General features: G+C 33.9%; 4 protein-coding genes across 4 annotated transcripts in view; all 4 read right to left on the minus strand.

Annotated features, from left to right (window-relative positions):
* HELRODRAFT_159879 (hypothetical protein) overlaps nucleotides 1-1451 on the minus strand; it is a gene marked incomplete at both ends in the record, with an annotated part of 8225 nt that extends 6774 nt beyond the window's left edge. The window contains 3 exons of the mRNA XM_009011713.1: nucleotides 64-135; nucleotides 601-710; nucleotides 1331-1451. Coding sequence (XP_009009961.1) covers nucleotides 64-135; nucleotides 601-710; nucleotides 1331-1451 — 303 coding nt within the window. The remainder of the gene's footprint in view (nucleotides 1-63; nucleotides 136-600; nucleotides 711-1330) is intronic.
* A 3444-nt stretch (nucleotides 1452-4895) lies between these two features.
* HELRODRAFT_188181 (hypothetical protein) lies at nucleotides 4896-14977 on the minus strand (the record flags this gene model as incomplete). The annotated part of the gene is made up of 12 exons (XM_009011714.1): nucleotides 4896-6320; nucleotides 6777-6962; nucleotides 7352-7355; nucleotides 7602-7657; nucleotides 8351-8559; nucleotides 9105-9200; nucleotides 11255-11410; nucleotides 11918-12114; nucleotides 13147-13239; nucleotides 13461-13637; nucleotides 13982-14195; nucleotides 14524-14977. The coding sequence occupies 12 exons, from the start codon at nucleotides 14975-14977 to the stop codon at nucleotides 4896-4898; spliced, it is 3267 nt and encodes a 1088-aa protein (XP_009009962.1).
* Nucleotides 14978-16453: 1476 nt separating this feature from the next.
* On the minus strand, nucleotides 16454-17249 carry HELRODRAFT_159881 (hypothetical protein; the record flags this gene model as incomplete). The annotated part of the gene is made up of 3 exons (XM_009011715.1): nucleotides 16454-16489; nucleotides 16662-16936; nucleotides 17126-17249. The coding sequence occupies 3 exons, from the start codon at nucleotides 17247-17249 to the stop codon at nucleotides 16454-16456; spliced, it is 435 nt and encodes a 144-aa protein (XP_009009963.1).
* Nucleotides 17250-20521: 3272 nt separating this feature from the next.
* HELRODRAFT_159882 (hypothetical protein) overlaps nucleotides 20522-26784 on the minus strand; it is a gene marked incomplete at both ends in the record, with an annotated part of 8119 nt that continues 1856 nt past the window's right edge. The window contains 13 exons of the mRNA XM_009011716.1: nucleotides 20522-20987; nucleotides 21302-21414; nucleotides 21696-21705; nucleotides 22190-22287; nucleotides 22691-22759; nucleotides 23000-23167; nucleotides 23724-23784; nucleotides 24081-24143; nucleotides 24585-24679; nucleotides 25329-25427; nucleotides 25547-25787; nucleotides 26129-26199; nucleotides 26572-26649. Coding sequence (XP_009009964.1) covers nucleotides 20522-20987; nucleotides 21302-21414; nucleotides 21696-21705; nucleotides 22190-22287; nucleotides 22691-22759; nucleotides 23000-23167; nucleotides 23724-23784; nucleotides 24081-24143; nucleotides 24585-24679; nucleotides 25329-25427; nucleotides 25547-25787; nucleotides 26129-26199; nucleotides 26572-26649 — 1632 coding nt within the window. The remainder of the gene's footprint in view (nucleotides 20988-21301; nucleotides 21415-21695; nucleotides 21706-22189; nucleotides 22288-22690; nucleotides 22760-22999; nucleotides 23168-23723; nucleotides 23785-24080; nucleotides 24144-24584; nucleotides 24680-25328; nucleotides 25428-25546; nucleotides 25788-26128; nucleotides 26200-26571; nucleotides 26650-26784) is intronic.

Below are 26784 nucleotides of genomic sequence, written 5' to 3' on the forward strand. Positions count from 1 at the left end.
GTTGTTTTTATGGTTGCTTTTGTTGTTGTTGCTTTTGTTGTTGTTGTCAGTGTCGTCGCGAACGTCAACTGCAACACCACCACCTTCCATTCTCTGCGATTTCTCACTGTGTGGTGGGACAGCTATAAAGGACTCCTGGTGATGGTGATGATGATGATGATAATGATGATGATGGTGATAGTGATGATGGTGATGATGACGATGATGATGATGATGATGATGGTGATGATGATGGTGATGATGATGATGATGGTATGTTAACCGTAAATTCAGTGACAAATGACTAATGGTAATGATGATGAAGAATGATGATGATGATGATGATGATGATGATATACTGATGATGATGTAATAATGATGATAATATAATGATGATGATACGATGATGATGATGTAATAATTTAGGGGCGGGCTACATGGTAGTAAGAAATATAACATTTGCCAGGCTTGTTCAATTTCAGCTCGTATTGCACGAGTTTTGTGAAAAGAACAATTGTTCGTAAACTTCCATATCATCCGATGACAATTAAAAAAAATGGATTTAGAAACATGAATTTTTGGTGTTAAGGGCATTTCTAGACCCAGAAAAATGGCACAAACCGTCTCTTGACATCGCAGCGGAAACGGAAATACATTTTGACCGCACTCAAGAGAGAATTTTGCAAGGTGTGGCACGAACTGGTGCTCGGCCAAGTTTTCGTCGCATGTGCCTAATCGTACTTTATACAAATGAGATTGCTAATTGAATCGCAAAGCTGCTTCTTCCTGGCATTCTTCCTCTTTTTCCATGGCAGTTAATAGCTTGTTAATGTTACACAACATACAGTATCTTGTAGTTGTTGGAAGTTATAGGGTCTATTTGTTTTAAAGGTTATACACGTAATAAGCCTGTAGAATGTTGTAAATATCTTGAAAATGTTGTGAAATATTTTTTGAAACGTAAAATTTCTTGGCCATGTTGTATCATTTCTCGTAAAACATGTAAGGACGATGATGATGATGATGGTGACGATGATGATGATGGTGACGATGATGATGATGGTGACGATGATGATGATGGTGACGATGATGGTGATGGTGACGATGATGATGATGATGGTGATGACGATGGTGATGACGACGATGACGATGACTAGACAGTTTCAGTATTTTCTTTCGTATCTTCGGTAAGTTTTTACCATCGTCAAGTTTGCTGCCCTAATTTTTTGTTTTCACCTTTCTATTATTGCATATTATTATTACTATTATTGTTGTTGTTGTTGTTATTACTTTTTATATTACTACTATTTGTGTTTATATCAGTGGCAGTAGTATTATAGTTTTTAGATACTTTTAATAATAATAATTATTAGTAGTAGTAGCAGTGATAGTAGAAGTAGTAGCAGTTGCAGCAGCAGCAACAGAAGCAGCAACAGAAGCAGTTGTATTAGTGGTATCAACAGTAGCAGCATTGGCAGCAGTAGTGGTTTAAATAAAAATAGTAGTAGAGGTAGTAGTGGTAGTAGTAGAGGTAGTAGTGGTAGTAGTAGAGGTAGTAGTGGTAGTAGTAGTGGTAGTAGCATTGTCGTCAAAGCATTTATTTATATCCTCCGAACGCAATCTAATTTCGTTCAGCAGTGTCGATTGGACTGCTTTAAACAGCTGTGTTGTTGTTATGTTGTTGTTGTGTTGTTTGTGTTGTTGTTGTGTTGCTTTTGTTGCTGTGATGTGTTGTTGCTGTGATGTGTTAATGTTGTGACTGGTTAATGTTGTTGTTACAGTGTTGTTGTTGTTATTGTTGTGATAATTTGGGTGTTTTGTTGTACTTGTGTTGTTGTTGCTGTGTTGTTGTGTTGATTTTGTTGCTGTGTTGTTGTGTTGATTTTGTTGCTGTGATGTGTTCATGTTGTTGTTTCAGTGTTATTGTTTTTGTTAGTGTTGTTGTTATTGTTGTAATAATTTGGGTGTTTTGTTTGCATCTGTTGTTGTGCTGCTTTGAATCGCTCTAATGTTGTTGGTGTTTGTAAATGTTTTGTTGTTATTAATGTTTTATTGTTGTTGTGTTTTGTGTATTTGTTGTTGTTGTTGTCTTTTTTGTAATATTTGTTCATGATTTTTGAAACAAATAATACAGTGTCCTTTGGCCATTATGTTATTTTTATGTTGATGTCGGTTCAGTTGTTGTGATTTCTACGTAGTTGCTTTGTTAATGTCTGGATCCAATTGTCGTCGTTGATGTTTCAAATTCATTAATAATGTTGTTGTTGTTGGAGTAAATAGAACATTATTTGTTAATAAATAATATAAAATTGTTATTTAATACCATCGGTCAACAAACGAACGATAAAGAGACAATTTATTTCTCTATAAAGTATCTTTAAAAATATTTCCGACATACATATTTTTATTCTAAATGATATTCTAATTCATACCACACACACAAACAACGCAAACATACACACAAAAAAAACAGAAACACACAAATATAAATACAAGGTTTGGAATTCACGTTATCCCGAATAGGTAACAGTTAATTTGATATAATAAATATTCAACAGCATGCAATTGGAGTCCTTCCCACTAATAAACTTAGAAGCAGAAGAGCCACCGATAATGACGACATGTAAAAGTGTCATATCGCACAAAGTTGAACATCGTACAATAATAACTAACTCATTAAATAACCGCTAATTATTCAAATTAAACAAACAATTAACATTGTAGAGATACAGTATCTACATACATACATATATATAACATTCATTCTGGCCACATACACAACTTATCAATTCGAACACCGAAGATAGTATAGGAAAGCCCGAAAAGAGGTTTTCTGTTCTATCATGCTTAAATGTTCTATCAGGCTAAAAATAAATAAAAATTTTGATTTTCAACTCAAGAAACTAGACAATGATTTACGATCTACCGTTAGAAAAATCGAAATATTAAACAGGAAGCTAACCAACGCGGAACATGCTGTGATATATATATATATATATATATAAATATATAAATATATATATATATATATATATATATATATATATATATATATATATATATATATATATATATATATATATATATATATATATGCTAATATTTTTATGGTTCGTATCACAATAAAACCTGTCGTCACGAGTAAAGAATAGAGCAGTGTTCGTTTAAAAGGTCCAGTTTTAAAAAATTAAAATACAAAAAATGTGAACAAAAAAAAAATGAAAAAATCTAAACAAGAGTTTTTTAAATTGTTCAATATATTCAAAAATTGGATAAAAAAAAGTATTTCTGAAAAATATACATATTAAAAATCGCTTGATTCGTGTGTGCTCCTCGAAACAGCGTTTACACACACACACACACACACACACACAAACTCAGACACACATACACACACACACGCACACACACATACATATATAATATAAATGTTTAAAAGTAATTTTCTCGTGATTTTATATGTTTTCATTTATAACTAATATAATAAATATAATATAATATATAATAATATAATATAATTATATAAATAATAATATAATATAATAACTAATATTTCTAACTATTTGACTCAGGCTCTGACGCTGGCACTAGCCAAAACGACCGTCAGCAAAAGCGTTGTTTTAAATAAAGTTGAATCTACCAATCTACGACGTGTTGAGTTATTATTCAAAAAAGTTATGACAACAAATTGGGGAATTATTTTTAATAAAACCTGCTTATCCGAAAGCCTCTTTCCAAATTATATATATATATATACACACACACACACACAAACATACTTTATAGATTATATATATTTATTTGTAATATACATATTGCATAAAAATAAATTAATATTAATGTTGTTTATGTACACTTTTTAAACACACACACAAAACACACACACAAAACACACACACACACACATGCAAACAAACACACACACAAACAAATATATACATACCTACATATAAATAAAATTTAGTTCATATAAAAATATAAAAATTATTAGATTTATTGTTCATTTTGGTCATTAGCATTGGATTGAATTCATTTGCATAGATGAACGGATCAACAAATGAACAGATGGATGGATGAATGAATGGATAGATAGATAGATAGATGGATAGGTAGATGGATTGGATAGATAGATGGATAGATAGATGGATAAATGGATGGATTAGATAAATAGATAGGTAGATGGATGGATAAATAGACGTATAATTAAAGCTACAAATAAACATTGCAGAAAAATTGGTTATAGGAATAGTAAGATGACTGAGTAGAAGAATGAATGAATGAATGAATGAATGAATGAACGAACAAAAAAATGAATTAATGAATAAATAAATGAATTATTTAATTAAATAAAAAATGATATACATACACAATAAATATATGTTTGGAAAGCTGAATAAACGAACCTCGCATAAATAAGTTAAATGTTTTATTTCAATCATCATGATAATCATAAACGTCATCATCTTTGTCTTCCTCCTCCTCTTCTCTATCATCATCACCATCATCATCATCATCCTTTCATCATCATCATCATCCTATCATCATCATCATCATTAACGTTATTGTTGTAACCGAAGTCACCTTTATTTTTATTACAATCAACATTCTCATCGCCATCATGATTCTTTTTATTATCACCATCATCATCAGCTTGCTCATCACCACCGTCGTCATCACCATCAACTAGCTCAGCATCATCATCACCATCATCGTCATCACCATCATCGTCATCTTTATCACCATCACCCTCATCGTCATCACCATCATCATCATCACCATCATCGTCATCGTTATCTTTATCACCATCACCATCATCGTCATCACCACCATCATCATCACCATCATAATCATTATCATCATTTTCATCATCATCATCACCATCAACTTGCTCATCATCATCGTTATCGTCATCACCATCATAAGACCCGGATGTTGTTCGCATTCCTGATCGTCTGCATGACAACGTATTCGGACGTTCCGTCGTTTCCATCTTTCCTCCCGCCGTCATGCTTTTGCTTAACTCTTACCATCTTCACCGACGGTTGTTCAATGATGACGTCATAGTTGCTACTTTTAGCATCATTATCACCGGCGTTATCATCATCTTCCTCTTCATCATCATCATCATCATGTTTGTTGTTGACGTCATCGTCGTCGTAGCCATCGTCATCTCGGTTCACATCGTCACCATCTTTCATTACGTTCTCGTCTGCATAGTTGTTTCTTTTCTTGTAATGGTTATTATTGTTATTGTTATTGTTATTTTTGTTGTTGTTGTTGTTGTTGTTGTTGTTGTCATCTCTGTTGATGTTGCTTGTGGAATCGCTAATGACGTATTCGTTGTCAGCCGGCATAACATTACTTCGATGTTGTTGAAGCGGCTGCCGTTGTTGCTGCTGCTGCTGTTTTTGAGAAGTGCTATTGATAGCCGCCAAGTCTCCCATAGCAGAATTTATAAGTGCTACGGCGGCTTTTTCACCAAACTCATCCACGCTTCTTACCCCATTATCGTAACCATCATCATCATCATCGTCGTCGTCGTCGTTGCTATCATCATCAACACCACCATCGTCAACTTTATAGTCGCCTCTATATTTGTTGATGACGTCATCATCTTTCCCCCTGCGGTTGCCGATGTTGTCATCATATCTGATGCCATATGTGTCGAAGCCATCTTCGGTATTATCACTGTTGTTTTTATTATCATTGTAGTTGTTGTTGCTGTTGTTGTTGTTGATGTTATCATTGTCATTCTCCTCCTTCTCCTCGTCATCATCATCTTCTCCATCAATGTCGTCACGTGATGACGCATTGTTCCGACCGGAAGTTTGATTCTTTGATACGTTCAGATTCGGTTCTTTGCTACTCTGAACAACGTCGTCAATGTTTATTTCTTTGCTATTATTTTGTTTACCATCAACTTCATCATAATTTTTATCATTACTATTATTATTATTATTATTAGTAGTAGTAGTAGTAGTAGTATTTAAATTTTTAGCCAACCCAGCACTATTTCCGGCCCCTTTGACGTCACCAACGCCGCTATTTCCGGTTTTCTTTTCCTTCTCCGACTCATTAAGGCCGATTTTCTGTGCCATTAATTCATTCAAATTTTTCCTGTTGTGCTCGGAGCACTGTCTCTTGAGCTCCTTTCGTTTCCTTCTATAACAGCAACATATCAAGAGGATCAACAATCCCACAAGGATTAATCCCAATCCCAGTCCAAGGCCCAGGCCGAGTCCCAGGGCGAGTGCTCTGCTGTTGTCGTTTGATGGCGAGGTGTAGTCAACGCACATGATGAACCATTTGGGAGTATCCGGGGCTATGGGGCCTAAGTTGATCTGGTTGGAAGGATGGTGGGGTGATGATTGTGAGGGTGGCTGTGCGTCACAATGGTAGTGGAAGTAAAAAAGTGGAATTTGTTTATAACTAATTGGAAAAAATAAATTTATTTAGAAGTTTATATATTTATACCCTATTGAAAGAATTATTTAATCAAAATGCTTGAAAAACAATAATCATGATTGTTTATTAAGTTATTTACTAATCAAATCAATAAAATGATTCGGCTGTTCAGTATGTTGTAAATGAATATGAAGCTGGAGATATCATTTTATCTATCCATCCTCCACCCATCAACCCAACCATCTATCTAACCAGTCCTCCCTAAGCCCATTCATCTTATTATCCAACTTTCCATTCATCTATCCGTCCATCCATTCATCCATCCATCAATCAATCCATCCATCAATCCATCCATCCATCCATCAATCCATCCATTCATTCTTCCATCTCACCACTAATGGATGCAGCTGATCGTTTGCAGAGCAGTAAAAATTTTTATTCTTAGGCAGGAGCGGGGGTTCGACAAAGGGTGGAAGGCACTCCAGCTGATTGGAGGCAGCGTCCTGAATCTGGCATTGACCTTGACCTAGTTCTATCAAGTAATCCGAACCGGAACTTCCGGCCAAGATGTTCGAACCCTGTTGTTGTTGATTTGATTGGTCAATTTTTTTATTATTCAGTTTCTTTTTGATGGTTTGCTATTCTTCGGGTAAAATTAAACAACAAAAATAAATTTAAGTATATCTCGGTTATCTTTAAAAAATTATTATTAATTATTAAATGCGTGGTCCAAAATGTTTACATAGAACATGTACTAAGAGCTTTTTAATGCAAATAACAACGAGATCACAAACAACAACAGAGGTATCGAAGCAAATTTGTATTTTTTTATGTATGTTTGTGTGTGGCCATGGGTGTTTGTTTGTCAGTTTGTTTGTATGTTTGTGTATGTACGTAAAGTTGTATGTTTGTTCGTTTTAAACGTGTCTGGTTAGTTATATATATACCTACCCACCTACCCACCAACCTGTCTGCAACAAATTTTTGTTAGAGTTCTTTATACAATATTAAAACATTTCAAATTTGAGACTTTTAAGATAACCGTTTTAAAAAGCACTCGTTCAGTAGTCAAGTGCTTTCTTATCGCACACACACACACACACACACACACACACACACACACACACACACACACACATGTACACACACGCACACATATATATATTTATATAATATTAATTATGGTCTTTTAGCAGAACACACACACACGCACGCACCTAAACAGAAACAAACACACATACACACATGTAGTCACTACACTAATACTCAAAACCTGAAAACAAACCAATAATAACAATCAAATTGTTATTAATTTAATGCGTCCGTCATATGTGTAACACAAGAGATGCCATTTAAATTACACACACAAGATATAATACACACAAACACGCACATATACATACACTCACACGCTCACACAGATATATGAATGTTGAATGTTGTATATTCTTTAATATTCAACTACTATATACAAATCTTTCCCTACATTGCTAGCCACCATTAAACTTTCTCTACACACACACATAGTAAGATGCACAGACGCACAATGATACAATTAGGCGCACACTCACATACACACTTCTACCTACATACATTAATAAATTATTATTAAACGCATATTCTTTCTTTCTTACTGTGCAGTCGTCAAAGTTTGTTTTTTGCTCACAAAAACGTTTATTCACACACACACACACACACATACACACACACACGCACGCACGCACACACGCATACACGCACACACACACACAGAAAGATATATAAACACAAATACAAAGACATATATCTGCAGATAATGCACAACCCAAAATTATTTATAGAACAAACAAAATTAACTATCATCACTTTTAAAATTATTTAATATTGTTATAAATGTTAATAATAATAATAATAATAATAATAATAGCGACAACGATAATAATAATAATAATATAATTAGCCATAATATTTTTATATATTCTCCAACCTTAATTTTGATAGTTTTCCTTGATTGCGGATCGTAATTATAAATTCCGGAAATGGTTTGAAATTCCGGAAGTGGGATTATGAAGTTGAGGATTTGTGGGCACGGGACGGATTTTGAGGCCAGGTTGCTGTTGAATGTGAAGATGATATCTACGCGAAGATCCGCGTTTGACCTGTTCTGACCATCTAAGATATCTCTCTTTGAGAGTTCTGTGTGTGTGTGTTTGCGTGTGTGCTTGTGTGTGTATTTGCGTGTGTATGTGTGTCTGTTTGTGTGTGTATGTGTTTAAATTCGTGTTCGTAAAAATTTTGTTGCTAAATTTTTATTTTTCGAAAAGATATTTTTATGTATACAATGTATAAACAATACAGAGAGAGAGAGAGAGAGAGAGAGAGAGAGAGAGAGAGAGAGAGAGAGAGAGAGAGAGAGAGAGAGAGAGAGAGAGAGAGAGAGAGAGAGAGAGAGAGAGAGGAGAGAGGGTTATATTTATTATTTATTTATTATATTATAGTTACAGGACACCATGACGAAGCTAGGCAGACAATCGCATGAATATTCGAGCTCGTCGAGCCAATTCTTTTGGCTTTTCACTGGCTTTCGATTTATCAAAGAGTTATTTTCAAGATATGTTTAACTGTTTTTATATGTATTGAGAAAGTTGCACCTAAATATTTAACCGACAGAGTCATTCCTAGAACAATGCCACTGCTGAATCAAACATTGCACTCTGACAATTCAGGTTTGCTATTTGTACCTGACACAAACTTGGCTTTTGGTCGAGGGAATTTCTCCGCAACGGGTCCAGCTGTCTGGAATGGTTTGCCTAGGGACCTTTGTGATCCTGTGTTGTCTGTTATTCAATTTCTTAAAAGGTTGAATCACCATCTTCTTGTCCAAGCTTACCCAGGCTAATGTCATTCCCTCTCCATTCACTGCACGGCTTTAATGAAGTGCTACACAATGTACCGCAATAATCGTTATAGCCTCTGTGATCTTTTTAAAGGGCGCTTACAAACACACAAACACACTAATAATAATAATAATAATTAATAATAATAATAATATGTATTAGGCATTACAAAACAATGCATTCAAAATGTAAGAGCTCGTCATGTAAGAGCTTGGTGAAGATATGTAAAGCAGTTAACAATTAAGTTGATAAACATGAAAACGGAAGAACAAATTTGAAAAAAAAACATATATGAACACGTAAGCATGAACAAACAAATAAAAAAACGAACGAACGAACAGACAGGCAAACAAACATACAAAAACAACGAACGAACATGCAAATTAATGAACAAACATGGATGTAAACAAACATATATAAAAACACAAATAAGAGCAACAACAAGACAGACATATACAAAAAACCGATAAACATACAGACAAACAAACAAGAAAATAATTACACAATATTTTGAACAAACAAACAAAAAATGAATAAACATAATCAAACAGACATACAGGAAACAAACATACACGTACAAACATATTTAAATACTCCCACACATACACGCAAACATACAAACAAACATACAAAACGACAAACGACACGCTGTTACCTTCACATAACTATCATACCGTCTATCATAAACTGCATCACAATATTACAAACTATCAAAATTATAAATAACTTATGGCATTATCATCAATACTATTATTATTATCATTCTTTTTTTTATTCTTCTTCTTATTATTATTATTAATGTTGGAACAGCAAGTTGCTTGACGCTGTAGTTGCCGTCCCCGGGTTTGAATACAAAGACACCCCACGACTATCACTACTTGCAACAAGTGCGACGTTTTTGATGATGGAGGTGTTGAGTGAGTAGTTCCATTAACATTGTTGGGATCTTCATATGATACGGAGACGCCATCAACGTATCTTACACATGTGTGAAGTTTGAGAGAGGGATTATCTTGAAAAGTTGATTTCTCCAGATGACCAATATAGAAGTTGGCGAAAAGACCACCTAGAGGTGAGCCACACCTCTAGGTGTTCGTTGTACAAATTTGTAACAATGACTTTAGCATGTGTTTAGGTATTTTTAATGGAGTTTGATTCGTTGTACAATTTTGTAACAATGACTTTAGCATGTGTTTAGGTATTTTTAATGGAGTTTGATTGGAGTTCTGAATGGTTGTGATTATTATGTCGATGTTATCTTTGATTGGAACATTGGTAAACAATGATTCTACATCAAGTGAAGCGATATGATTGGATGGCTGGTTTGTGTACATCAAACTTATTATTATTATTATTATGTTATTCACTCTATTGACATTCTTCAGAGGATTGTACTGTGATTAAATGCTTTTTTGAACAAATAACTTCTTTTTAACTCTCTTCTGAAATCTTTTTCTGGAACAATTTGCTTCAATCTTGTTAGATGATCATTCCATACCTTGGACAGAGCCACCTGCACACATCTGTCACCCAGTTTTGACCTGGTCCTAGGAATTCTTCAGAAGATTGTAGGTTGTAGTCATTATGAGTGTACCAAGTTAGGATTTTGTTGAGAAGCTTAGCTATAGGATATATAGCTATATATATATTTACAAATACACAAGATATTTACTCAGTGTGAGTTTAATACGTTCACTAACAGCAGGTTAAATAATTAATTTATTAAAATTATCGACTGTGTTGTGTTGATAGAGAACAAAACCAGCGGTTTTTTTTCTGTAAAGTTTTTTTTCTAACTTACGTACTTAATTTAAGTTTTGCTGTATGCGTGTACGTGTGAATATGTGAATTCATGCATCCTGAACACTTCATGTGACGGTCACTGAATGAAATGTTCCAGACTCAATATCTACACCTCGATACAACGTATTGGAGAGACATAGAGATAGGAATACGTAAAATTATGTCATGCTATACAAATGAATCATTCTTACGAACGATAGAGAACGATTTTCTATGTACATAAGTGTTGATGACGTCATTGCTGTCGAGGACAAGATTTCCATGGCTGCCTAAGAGGGAGTCACCGAAATTGGAAAGTGTATTTAAACCGTTCTGCTTGCCTGAAACAGTTCGCTTTGAGTGATGTCCTGTGTGTGTGTGTGTTTGTGTGTGTGTTGGTTTATGTGTGTATGTGATATGTGTGTGTTTGTGGACAAACCGACAAAGAAACATATATGCAAACAAACAAACTTAAAAAATGACAAAAGACATGCTGCTGGTAAGGTTTCAAATTGTCTTGAAACAACTACCATGCTGTTGGGCTTTACGTTCAAATGTACTATCAAGTTTAATTATGAACGACTTATTGTTTTTATCATTATTATTTTATGTTATTATTATTATTATTATTATTTAAATTTAATATTTTTATCAATACTTTTAATAATAATAATTTTAAAAATATTTTGTCGTTGTTATTTTCAGTTGGGTGTTCTAAGATGTTGTCTAATCAATTAAAAAATAATTAATTAATCAATTCATTAATTAACTGATTAACTAATTAATTAATTAATTAGCTAATTAATTAATTAACTAATAAATTGGCGATTTGTTATGCCGTATCTGTGCAAGTAGATGTGAATTTCTATACAAACTTTTCTTATTCCTCCTGTATGCCTTTGACGGGCTGCTCCCTACTTTTAATAAAACGCTACTTCTTTTCCTTCGACGTTTTCCGGAAGTGTTGTTGACGTCATTTCCGGCACCGATGACGTCATTTCCGGCACCGATGACAGTATTTCCGGAACCAACGAGAGTGTTAGTGTTAGCTGAGAGTAGTGGCATGAAGTTACTGTTGTTGTGTTGGGTAGAAACGGTTTTGTTGTTGATGAGATCGGTGATAATCAGGTGGGGTAGGGTGCAATACATTTGAGTCCGTGTGGCATTCGAACATACCTGTTTGTTGTTTGTGTGTGTGTTTGTGTGTGTGTGCGTGTGTATGTATATGTGTGATTGTATGTGTATGTATGCATATGTGGGTTTTATATGTGTGTCATTATGTGTGCTTGCCTTTCTATGGATATGTGAAATGTGTAAATGTTGATAATGACTAGATTAAGCCACATCACATGTGTCTTCTTTGAAGTAATTTGATACGTATGTTTAGCTGAAAATTTTTCAGATAAGATTTCGAGTTTAAATTCATTCTACTTTTAGTTGATTAATTAATTTATTTATTTGTTTTTTTTGGTGAAACTGTCAATAATATTGGTGAAGATATTTTTTATTATTTCATTAATCTGAAAATATTTATTCTACTAATATTCATGGTCAGCAAAGTTTTTCGCCGTATAAAAAAATTTCATTGACTGATTAACTGATTGATTGATCAATCGATTGATAGACTGATTAATTGACTGGTTAATTGACTGGTTAACTGATTGGTTGATTGATTGATTGATTGATTGATTAATTGATTGATTGATTGATTGATTGATTGATTGATTGATTGATTGATTGATTGATTGATTGATTGATTGATTGATTGATTGATTGATTGATTGATTGATTGATTGATTGATTGATTGATTGATTGATCGATCGATCGATCGATCGATCAGTAGTCAGAATTTTAAAAAGTCGTTTGCTATACACAGTAGTTTTTGTTAAAATCACATCTCAATCACTTATTTGTTCATTATTACTTGTCCTCTCAAAGTTAAGCCTGAATACACATACACACATATACACGCACACACGCACGCACGCAAGCACGCACTATAAAACAGCAACAAACTTGTAAAAAAACAACTGTAAAAACAAACAACAACAACAAACATTACAACAACAACATCAACATCTACCAACATTTGATCGGTTGAACTTGAGTACTTTCTGTTCCCAAATAAGGACCGTAACAATGGGAGGGACTTTCCATGTTAGGCCCGCCCCACTAACTGTCAATCTTATTCCACCACTAATTTCATGTGGACATTAAATTAATTTATTCTATACATTTATTGGTTTATTATTATTACTAATATTTTTGTTGTTGTTGCTATTATTACCAAAACAACCATACAACATCCGTAACATCAATACATCACTAAACTATAAAATGACGTCATAATTTTGTAACAATACGCCATTAAACAACAACAACAACAAAAACAACATAACTTAACCAAAGATACTAACACTGCAAAGATATTCTTAGGCGAAACATCGGTTATTACAGGATCCGGAATAACGAGAATCGAGATATTCGACTGAGAGTAGGATTGAACCGAATTATTGTACTTAAGTACCGGTCGGTAAATTCGTTCCTCAAGGGATGTGTAGTTGGATCTCAAGAGTTGGACGGTTATTTGGGAACTGAAGTTACGGTAATGAAGGTGGTGATGGTGGTTGATTGGATGGATACCAATAAAAATCATCATTAATTAAATTTTCATTATCAATTAAATCATCATCATAATCAATGAAATTATCATTATCATCACTATTGAAGTCATTATTATCATCCATATAATCATCCTCACCATCATTTAAACTCCATCAATAAAATCATCATCATCGTCGTTTTCATCATCAATAAAATTACCATCACCATCATCAATAAAATCATCATCATCAACATCATCATCAATAAATCGTCATCATCACCACCCACCATTATTACATTCACCATCACCATTACCACCCTCATAACATCTAACTTGTCAGCCTTTATAACGCTAGCATCCAGAACTCCAAACTCACTCTCAGACTCGAAATAAACTCCAGTAAGATACGAAGCGTTGAAATACCGAACGAATATATCGATACCGATGCCTTGCTGCACATCGCTATTGTATAGAACCGGCCTAGAGACACCGATCATGATTGGTTCTAAAGACGGCTGGGTTATATTTGCTGAGACGTATGGATAAGCTACCAAATGAAAATAATAATGATAATAATAACAATTGATAGTAATAAAAACAATAATAATAACAACAACAATAATAACAATAACAACAACAATAATAACAACAACAATAATAACAATAATATCAATGGTAACAATAACATTTGTATATATAGGCCAAAATTTGTTAATCATAAACTTTACCTCATATGATTATAAGATAACTGAAGACACTCAGAACAGAAACCATATAAAATTAATTAATTAATTAATTAATTAATTAATTAAAAAACAAATATGAAATAATTATCCATATTTAATTAGTTACATAAAAAATAATTAAATAATTACGGTTTTTTAGGTTGACCGCACAGTGGACAAGAGATTTCTGGTCAATAAGCATTGATGATGTGATGATGAAGATGATGATGGCGATGTTCTTTGGAATGGTGACGTTTGCGGTAATTTTGTTATTGTTGTTGTTGCGGTTTTTGTTGTTGTTGATGCTGCTGTTGTTGATGATGTTGTTGAAGTTGTTGCTGCTGTTGATGTTGTTGTTGTAGTAGTTGATAATGTTATTGTTGATGTTGTTAAAATTGTTGCTGCTGTTGATGTTGTTGTTGTAGTTGTTGATAATGTTGTTGATGATGATGACGTTGTTGTTGTTGTTGCTGCTGATGTTGTTGTTGTTGCTGCTGATGTTGTTGTTGTTGTTGCTGCTGATGTTGTTGTTGTTGATGTTGTTGTTCTTCTTCTTCATGACGTCATTGTTGTTTTTCCATCGGTGAAATATTTTCACAATCATTTTTTTTTTCTCTAATTTATTTTTTAAAGTCTCCAGGATCAAATGATATTAATAATGATGGTGATGACGACGATGATGGGCCGTATTCACATCGTTATTTATTCTATTTAATAATAATAATATTAACAATAAATTAATCTAATTATCTGTTTAATTACATTATTATTATTATTATTATTATTACTATTATTATTATTTTACACTGATGATGGAGAAGATGATCGTGAAGATGATGATAATAACGATAGGATAATAATAACTATAGATAACGATAAGGAAAATGATCCACAATGATATTAATAATGATAGATAATGATAAGGATAATGATATATACATAATAATGATGATATATCATGATAAAGATAATGATATATATATATATATATATATATATATATATATATATATATATATATATATATATATATATGTATATGTAACGACATGATATGATGTTACTAAAAATAAAGACGGCTATGATAACCATTATCATTACAAAACTATACAATAGAAATAATAACAGAAATGATGATGATGATGATTGATGATGATGATGATTGGTGATGATGATGACGATGATGACAAATTATCATCATTTGCAATGAAGATGAGACTTCGACAAATTTGAGTAAATTTTCATTTGAAAGAATCTTCATCAAATGAGTGAAATGGCGAAAAAAAGGAAACCATCACCATCATCATCATCATTATCAACAACAATAATGACATAATCATCATCATCAATAACCATAACATCAACATCAACATTAACAATCCTAACAGCATCCTAACATACTTAAAATCATACATGAATGGTTTATTAAATACACACAAACACACACATAGAAACACACACACACTCACACAACATAGATACAACGTAATAAAAAATAAACAGGCGAAAATACAAATGAAAATACAAAAAACCATACAACCATATAAACAAACCAAATTGTAAACAAACAAATATAAACACAAATTCAACTAACTGGTATTCAGCGCAAATAAGCCAAGCGAAAAAATTGATTCATCGTTCAGGTTCCTGTATATAAATATACTATTATATACAAATATATATATATATATATATATATACATATATATATATACATATATATATATATATATATATATATTATACAATATTTATACATATACAATTATTTGTATGTGTATCTCATATATATTTCATTTACATGTACAAAATTCGTACAACAGACAGATCAACAAGCATGTGATGAACCTCACTGTATCAGCCTATAACGTGCATTTGCATAAAGAAAGATACATTCATACAAACATACATACATACATACATACAAACATACATACATAATACATACATACAAACATACATATACATATAAATAAATATATATATATATATATATATATGTATATTTTATACATGTGTGTATGTGTGTTTATATTTATACATATAACACACACACACAATAAAAGGCTTACTTTATTGTTTAGTTGTTGTTGCCGTTTCGGATTATTAATGTTTTCTAAAAAGTGTATTATATATGTAAATATGATCATGCATATATATATATATATATATATATATGTGATCATGCATATATATATATATATATATATATTTGTGTGTGTGTGTTGGTTAGTATGTGTGTGTTTGTATATAGGTGTGTTTGCATACATATACATGCATACATACACCGCCGTCGGAGTTCTTTCGTCTCGAGAGACGATGGTGAAACTATAACCAATGTTAGTGATTCCTACACCGCCGAGAATGACTAAGCAGATTAGGCAGCTAATAGCTAAGCAGCCTTTATTTTTGTACAGCGTGATAATGTTGGCATCTCTCATTTCTTGAGGGATGTGATCCTGCTCCCAGCAAAGACAGAAAAACGCATGCAGTGGCTTCAACGGTGACCCTTTCCTATTTTTTATGACCTCCGGAGAGATGCTATCACCCCCAGGCGCTTTTCCTCAGGTTAGGCGGTCGATGTCTTAGTTGAGCTCTTCTTCAGTAGGTAAGTCATCCAGCTCTACCATAGCAAGTAGCTATAAGATGGAGTTGGGAGTGGTGTCAGTCACAATATTAGTTACCGCATACAGTTCAAGAATGTGTTCCCTCCACCGCTACATTTGCATAGCGCGATCGGTTATGATCATACCTGTTTTTGACCTGATGGGAACTGACTTGGCAAGGATTAGGCCTATTGCTCTCTTAATATCCTCATACATAATTCTTTTGTTTGCCACATCGGCAGCCGTCTGAATACTGCCGCAAAGATCCATTTAGTAAGAGTTGGCACAAACAAGTAAAAGTGTTTATAATGTATTTTATTTACGTAATACTAAAATTAACAAAAACGAGTTCAGCTATACAATTTGACGAAGAGAAGTTCGATTGTAAAACGTAGCGAGAAAGGAAGTTCCCTTTGATTTCAAGCTATATATAGCAAGTTGTCACATGCTCAAATTAGCTCCTATTTTTTTCAGTGTCAACTTCCTTAGCTTTTTCTTATAAAGGTAATAACAAGGCAGCTATGTTCCCATTTGCAGAGGTTTCCTCTGACCACTCTAACTTTGGCCAGCACAGGAAAAGATGCAGGCTCTGCGTGTCCGGCATGCGTAGCGCTACCAGGTTAATCGTACTCAGCTTTCAAGTAATCTAGGCTTGTGATTAAGCACGGCCTCAGCATTTGGCCTACTCGTCGTCTACATCTCCAACTGAGCCGTCGCCCATCTACCATCCATCATCTCATCTATGTTTTAACCTATGTTAGGGTCTGTGAATTTTATGGGATTTAATCATCACACACACACACACACACACACACACACACACACACACACACACACACACACACACATAGAAGCACTACATATAGTATTGTATAGCAGCAACAGTATGTATGTCTGGACTTCTGAAGTAGGGATGGATGCCTGAAAAATTGAATCTATGTAGTTAGAATTAGTTCTTATTTATTTTTATTTTTCTGGATTTATTTATTTTTTATTGATATTGTGATTATTATTTTCATCATTATGCTTTTCGTGCAATTATTTTTATTATTGTTGATGTTATTCTTATTATTATTCTGTTTCTCTAGTTAAAAAAATTTCTCGTCTTAGTTGAATGAATATGGTTCCAACTGCTGCAACATGTGCTAAAGTACTTATTGTTAGATGTAATTAGTCGATTTCATTGTACATATATGTTTACAAATACAAATTATATGCTAAATAAATAACTTTTTGTCTCTCTTTCTTTCTCTCTCTCTCTCTCTTTCTCCATCTCTCTCTCTCTCACACGCACACACAAACCTACACGCACATATATAAACACAAGCACTAATAAACTTTATAATGTTATTAAATTCGACTTAATTTAATTAAATCAAGAGAAGGAGTTATGATAACGAATGGCGGGATGAGATGAGGGGAATGGGAGGCACGCGGATGTACCAATCAACATCGATCAAATCTTGTATTTTAATTCAATTTAACTTTAAAAATTGGACTTTGACAGATGGCAAATCTGTTTCAACATGCAAAATGACAATTTTGTTTTTCAACTTTATTTTTTTTACCATTATGAAACCCTGTACCTCTGAGGTCAGTTAAAAAATAAAATTATCTGTCATCGTCTTTTCTCCGAATCACTTTTGATTAAAAAATCTTCTAAATGGTAATGATGGAGATGACGACGATGATGAAAATGATGTTGATGATGTTATTGGGATGGTGGTGTCAATGATGAGAATGATGATAAAGATGATAGTAAAGATTGGGGAAAGGGAGCTTTGGGAATGTAAACCTTCACAAAATCTAATTTTCTCACAATTCATGTATAAATATTCATTCTTATAAAATTTTTCTCAACAAGTTTTGGCAACGAATTGTTTTGCTAACACTACTTTACAATGTGGTGTTATGATTGTATGTATTGGATTGTATGTATTGTATGGACAGATGCTGCGACCAACCTCAATTGATAACTAAATCTCTGTATGTTTGTGCCAGTGATACATTTGGTAATTCAATAAAAAAAATTAAACATTAATTATTAACATATAATTAAATTAATAAATTTATTTATTTAGGATTAAATCTTGAAAATATATTCAGCAGGTAGAAATTTTAGGAATTATACTTCTACAGTTTGCTACAAAATTTAAATTTCCACAATGATTGAAGCAGTTTGTGTCTCATAGAGTGCAGTTAAGAGAGTCCAACACAAATTTTAACTTTTGAATTGATTTTAAAAATGAAATTTAATTGACGAAAATGTACTAAAATTCGTATATAACAATATATAACTTCGTTAATTAATTTGCGTTTATCAGCTGGTAAGCGTGTTTCTCAAGCTCTCTTTATCATTCTGGCTGGAGGGTGGCTATACAAGCCATCAAATACAATACAATATAAAAAAGAACACAGGACAACAAAATTTTTAAAATTTATCTTCTGACATCGTCAATCAGCACACAGAAATAAACTTTTTAGAAAATAATATCATTCAAGTAATTATGAATAAAATTAATTTGATTAAAAATTTAAATAGGGTAAACATTGATACATTAAATTAGGATTTTAATTCATCTTTTCAGATCACAAAACAATTACAGATAGAAACATGACATACATACACGTACACAGGATGCATTCCCATCACGGAAACTATCCCATAAAGCTTGTTCGTATTATGAATTTTCAGGTATTCCATAAAACTTCTCATTTGCATAAATACCTTATGTATGTATAAGCTTTTATACATTTTAGAAACAATTAATAAACATCGACACACACACAGACAGAAACACACACACACACACAAGCACAAACACGCACATAAACATGCTGCACACAGACGCAGACATGGAACGCATACAACATTAATTTATAATTATTTATGCTTACCGTTTAATTGTTTTTAATTTTATTTACATGAAAATAAAATTAAATAAATTGGGTTGATTTGTATTTTAATACAAAAATACTTCAAAAATAAAACTCGCGTACGTACATGCATACATAAAATTCCAAGCACTGCTTTACAAACACATAAAGGAGTTTGACATTAAGACTATATACAATATCTACGCATACAAACACACAAATAAGCATAAACAGACATAAATCAACACACATACACGCACAGATTCATGCCCGTAACATCACCTTCAAGTGACACAAACGATCAAAAGCTGTTTAATAAAAGCCTAAGAACCTCAACACACTCAATCAACCAACAGAACAAAACAACAAATCTATACGTCCAACATGTCAGCCAACTTGATTCAAAACTCGAATAGTCATTAAATTTCGCCAGAAGTGACCAACTGACCAATCAAACGATTTTTTAACCGCTAAGCTAACCCATCAGCTGATTAGTCATCCCACCAGTAAAACCCAAAGCACACGCCAACCTCGACGATTTCCAACATCTTATTTTACATCCACTAGGCAGGCTCAGACTTTTGTTTTAATGTAAGAATGTCCGGGCCCGGATAATACAAAACAAGATGCAAGCAACATCAAGGTCGCCAGTCCTTCAAAGTTCATCAAATGTAAGTCTTCGGCTTGTCGTCATCGAACGTAGGACACACGAAATCGCCGACAATGACGACGTTCTTGGTCGGTCTGATCGAACGCTTTCGCCACCTGTCGACTCCGTCCAGATTCACATTCTGGTAAACCGAGACCGACTCGGGAATCAACATTTTTGGCTGGTGTGGTGGCTGGATGGTGGTCGCAAAGCTTGGCTGGCCAGCCACCGAAGGTTCTGGAGTTACGGGGTTGGAGGCATTGTTGCCAAGCTTGTAAGAGGGATAAAGAGACTGGCTGTCCCATAAATAACTTGTTGGGCGGTTGTAGACAAACCCGCCAGCACCACCATGGGGACCGCCACCTCCTCCAAAGCCCAGATGACTTGTGATGCCGGTGTGTGGGTAGGAGACTTCAAATTTGCGGGCTATCTCGTGTAGGAGGATGTTCTGCTGTTGCAAGGTCATGGTCAGGACCTTTATGCTGTCGGAGTGTCGTGGGGAGGAATTTAACGGTTGAAGGTTAAAGGTTAATTGTGGTGTTGAAAAGTTTGACAATGATATATGGTAAAGTATTAAACTTCTTTATGAAAAAATATTCTAAAATTAAAGTTTAAAATGATGAAAATAATAAAAGTGATGTTAACGAGAAAAAAATTATTTTGATAAATTACAGCCACCAACATCATTTATAATCATCATCCTCATCATCATCATCATCATCATCATCACCACTAGCATCATAACCATCACCGTAATTATCATCAGTAGCCCCGTAACAATCATCATAATCATCACCTCTGCTGTTGGGCTTGTGTCTTCTCGATGAGGGATTCCAGTCTGGAGGTCGTCTTGTCCTTCTTCTCCGCCTCGATGAACTGCACCTTCCGACGCTGACCGAAGCAGGTTAGCTGTATGTGTGTGTGTGTGTGTGTGTACGTTGTGTGTGTGTGTGTGATTGTTTGTGTGTGTTTGTAGAAGTATGTGCATATGCGTGTGTGTGTGATTGTGTGTACGTTTGTGTGCTTGTGTGTGAGTGTGTGGGTGTTTGTTTGTGTATGTTTGTAAAAGTGTGTGTGTGATTGTGTGTACGTTTTTGTGTGTTTGTAGATATGTGTGTACGCTTGTGTGTTTGTGTGTGATTGATTGTGTGTACGTTTTTGTGTGTTTGTGTGTGATTGATTGTGTGTACGTTTGTGTGTCTGTGTGTGTGCGGGTGTTTGTGCGTGACTGTGTGTTAATTTTTGCGCATGTGTGTAAGTAATTATGTATGATCGTGTGTAAAATGTATTAATATGTACGTGTACACACAAACCTAGACAAAGAAATGTTAAATAGAATGACGTTGCAAGAATTGAAATTAAGTGAACATTTAGACCCAATGAACATTTAGACCAAATGAACCTTAGACGAAATTATCAGTTAACGAACTAACAAACCGACCGACCAACCAACCAACCAACCAACCAACCAACTAACCAACCAACCAATCAACCAACCAATCAACTAACCAGCCAAAGCCAGCCAATCAATCAACCTACAAACCAACCAATCCAATTAGCCAACCAACCAGCCAACCATCCAACCAACCAGCCAACCAACCAGCCAACCAACCAGCCAACCAACCAGCCAACCAACCAGCCAACCAACCAGCCAGCCAACCAGCCAACCTTGGCACATTTGGACTCTGGCTCCTCATTTGGCTTGATGGCTGTCCGCCGGATGTGGAATTTTTTCTGCAACAACCTCGGCATGTTGTTCTCGATGTTGTACATCAAGTCGACCTAAAATAATAATAATAATAATTATTATTATTATTATAATTATGATAATAATAATAAAGAACCAGTATGCTAATTATAACAGTGGTTATGAATTATGATGAGTATGACGAAGACGATAATAATGATAACGAATGATGATAGTTGAATGATGAAGAAGATAATGGCGATAATGAATGAAGATAATTGAATGATAATGAAGATAATGATGATAATGAATGATGAAGAAGATAATAATGATAATGAATGATGATAGTTAAATGATAATGAAGATAATAATGATAATGAATGATGAATGTTAAAAGATGAAGAAGATAATAATGATAACAAATGTTGAATGATGATGATGACAATAATGATAACGAATGATGATAGTAAAAAAATGAAATTAGAAGTTCGAAGAAACCTGCAGGCCGATTCTTTTCAAGTAAGCATTTCGTTGAATCTTCTCAATGTCGCCAACTGCTACACCTATCTATTTGATTTTAACATAATTATTAATATAATATTAAATAAATAAATATGATAATAATAATTATTAATATAAAATCATCTTGAATTACCTATCCATCCAACACCCCATCAATTTATCCATCCATCCATCCATTCATCCATCCATCTATCCATCCATCTATTCCATTTATCTACCCATTCATCTACCCCTCCATCCATCCCATTCATCCATCCATCCATCCCAATCATCCATCCAACTGACCATGAGATTCATCAAAGCGATTGGCATGAGGAAGACGAAGATGATGATGAGGACGTCACCGTCAACCCGGAAAATGGTCAGTGCCTGCTTCAGTTCAAGGTAGTTGACCTCTCCCAGGGTCATTATCAGGACGCTGATGATTGACGTGAATATGTCCTCAAAAGAACCCTGGATTGTGATTGGTTGGTTGACTTGATGAATGATGATTGGCTGGTGAAATGTGATGAATTGATGAATGATGATTGGCTGATAAAGATGATTGTTTCCAAATTAAGCTGAAAAAAATAAATTTTTAATTAACTTTAATTTAATTGGATAATTAACATAATTTATTAATCAAATATTTAACAAATCAAATAGTTAATTTAAAGATTATTCTCCGGAAATTGCAAAGACTTACAGATCTTGGCCAGATGATGAAGAACGAACTGACGAACGCTCCGCAAAACATCATGAAGACGAGGATGAGCTATAATTAGATTGGTGGGAGGAGTCAGGTAATTGATTAATTGATTGATTGATTAATTGATTGATGGATGGACTAATTGATTGATTGATGGACTAATTGATTGATTGATGACTGATTGATTGATTGGCTGGCCGGTTGGTGAATTGGTTGATCAATAACTCACTCATTCATTTACACACTAACTGACCGACTGACTAACTGACTCACTCACTCATTCACTCACTCATTCACTCACTCACTCACTCACTCACTCACCTTCACCAAACTGGTTAGAACTGAAACAAACATGATGACGTAAATCCCCAAGAAATCAATCCTTTAATTTTTAAGGATATGATTGAAATGGTTATTATTAATTTAATATATCTTCATCACCATCATCATCATTGTTATCATCATCGTCATCATCACCATTTTCATCGTCATCATCATCAACATCATCATTATCGTCATCGTCACAACCATCACCATCATCATCATCACCATAATCATCATCGTCGTCATCATCATCATTGTCATCATTATCGTCATTGTCATCATCATCATCACCATTCTCATCGTCATCATTATCGTCATCATCATCAACATCATCATCATCATCGCCATCTCCACCTTCTCAGGTACATGATGAAATTTATCCAGGCAAGGAACATAGCCACCCAGGCAGCCCTCCACCTGGCCAAAATTATAAATCATCATCATCGTCATCGTCGTCATCATCATCATCATAATCACCATCATCATCGTAATAATAATTATAATCATCATCATCATCATCATCATCCTTATCATCGTCATCAGCATCATCATGATCACCATCATCATCATAATAATAATAATCATCATCATAATCCTTATCATCGTCATCATCATCATCATCATAATAACCATCATCATAATAATAATAATCATCATCATCCTCATCCTTATCATCATCATCAGCATCATCATCATAATAATAATAATTATCATCATCCTTATCATCATCAGCATCACCAGCATCATCATCATCATCATCATAATAACCATCATCATAATAATAATAATAATCATCCTCATCATCATCATCATAATAATAATAATCATCCTCATCATCATCAGCATCATCTTTTCCACCTATCAAAGAATTGCGAGTCGAAGAGGAAGGAAACAGTAGCCAGCATCAGCAGCCACACGATTGTGTTGTAAATGTTCAAGATGTAACGCCATCTCTGTAGTAATTATTTTTATTATTATTATTATTAGTAGTAGTAGTAGTAATGATAGTAACAGTAGTAGTAGTAGTAGTAGTAATAGTAGTAGTAGTAGTAGTTGTTGTTGTTGTAGTTGTAGTAGTAGTAGTAGCAGTAGTAGTAGTAGCAGTAGTGGTAGTAATGGTAGTAATAGTAGTAGTGGTAGTAGTGGTAATAATAGTAGTAGTGGTAGTAGTGCTAGTAGTAGTGGTAATTGATTCTTAGAGCTATCAACAACACACGCATTGTAATAATTATGATGATTTTTGTTATTATTATTATTATTATTATTATTATTATTAATAGGACGATGTTTATGGTAATTTTGATTGAAGCCGATGTATATAGTTTGAGTGTAGAGGGTATTTACAAAGGTATGTGTGCATAATATTAATAATAGTGACAATGATGACGACGACAATGATGATGATGATGCCGAGAAGAAAAAGATGGAGAGACGATAGTGATGAGATGGTGATGATGATGATGGTGGTGGTGATGATGACGATGATGGTGATGACGATGATGGTGGTAAGGATGATAATGATGATGATAGTGGTGGTGACGATGGTGGTGGTAAGGATGATAATGACGATAGTGGTGATGATAACGATGGCCAAAACCTCACCTGACTTAGGATTTTGATGAAATCTCTGACGAAGAATACGGCGACAAATACGTAGAGGAAGACTGTTAAGATTCGCTGGGTGGCATACTGTGGGTGAGGCTGGTGAGGATACAGAAGATGAAAAAGATGATGATGAAGATGAAGAGGTGGAAAATGAAGATGAAGAAGAGAAAGATGAAGAAGATGAAGATAAAAATGATACAAATAATCGCACCAACCCGACTCAGACAAGTTAACGGTGACTGAAGACATTTACTACTATTATCATCACTACCACTTCTATAAACCGGAAGTGATTCACCCATTTCCGTTTCCTCCAATTTGCAGTTTGTGGTAGAGATGTTAGTGTGGCTGGGGGGGCAGTCCTGGTATTTGATGACCACCAGGGCAGTCAGACAGGTCAGGTAGCCGATGTAGGTCAGCAGGTTGATGATGAACATTGACCGACCGAATCTGACCCTGGTGTTAAAGGTTAAAGGTCATGCCCATTTATTTCAATCCCGATGAATGGTGATTTTTTTGAGTAGGTTGGTGTTGGTGTTGTATGGAATGGTGTTTGGTGTTTTTTGCAAATTTTAATTTACAAACTGAAAATTAAATGTGAAATATCTAATGACATTGCTGTTGTTGTTTTTTGATGTAATTGTTGATGTTGAAACTTTTGTTGTGGTTGTTGTTGTTATTGTTGTGTTTTTGTTGTTGTTTTGTTGTTGTTAATGTTGTAAGTTTAGTCAATGCTTTAAGCTATACTGTAAAATAAATTGCTATAATTTCAATAAACTATATAAAAAACGACGAACCATTTCTGGAAGAGTAAGTTCTGACAGAGTGGATGTGACAAGAGAACATCCCGCCCATGGTGGACCATCGTCTTAAAAACATGTATAAAATTTGCATAAATTAACATAAATTACCATAATTTATATATAAATATGAGTGTATATATATATGTATATATATGTATATATATATATATATATATATATATATATGCAATTATTGATGAAAATCACAGCATGTTCCACGTTAGTTAGCTTCTTATTTAATGTTTCGATTTTTCTAACGGTAGATTGTAAATCGTTGTCAAATTTCTTGAGTTCGAAACCAAAATTTCCAACAACAATACAACAACAACACAACCACTAACAGCAACATTAACAACAACAACAACGCCAACAACAACAACAGTAACAACAACACAACAACAACACGATAACAACAACGCGACAACAACAACACCAACATTAAGAGCTAGATATCTGTTGCGCTGACTGCTGGCGTCATCGGGGCCTGGGTCAATGTACTGGTAGTCAAATATCATCTGTTGTTTATTATTATTATCATTATTATTATGTTTATATTATTTTTGTTGGTGTGTTTCGTTTTATTAGTTTTTGTATGCACCGCTTGCAACTCAAAGACAGTTTTCAAATTTCGGACAGACAGTATTCGAACC

The sequence above is a fragment of the Helobdella robusta genome, assembly GCF_000326865.2.
Source record: "Helobdella robusta unplaced genomic scaffold HELROscaffold_1, whole genome shotgun sequence".
NCBI classification, from domain to species: domain Eukaryota; kingdom Metazoa; phylum Annelida; class Clitellata; order Rhynchobdellida; family Glossiphoniidae; genus Helobdella; species Helobdella robusta.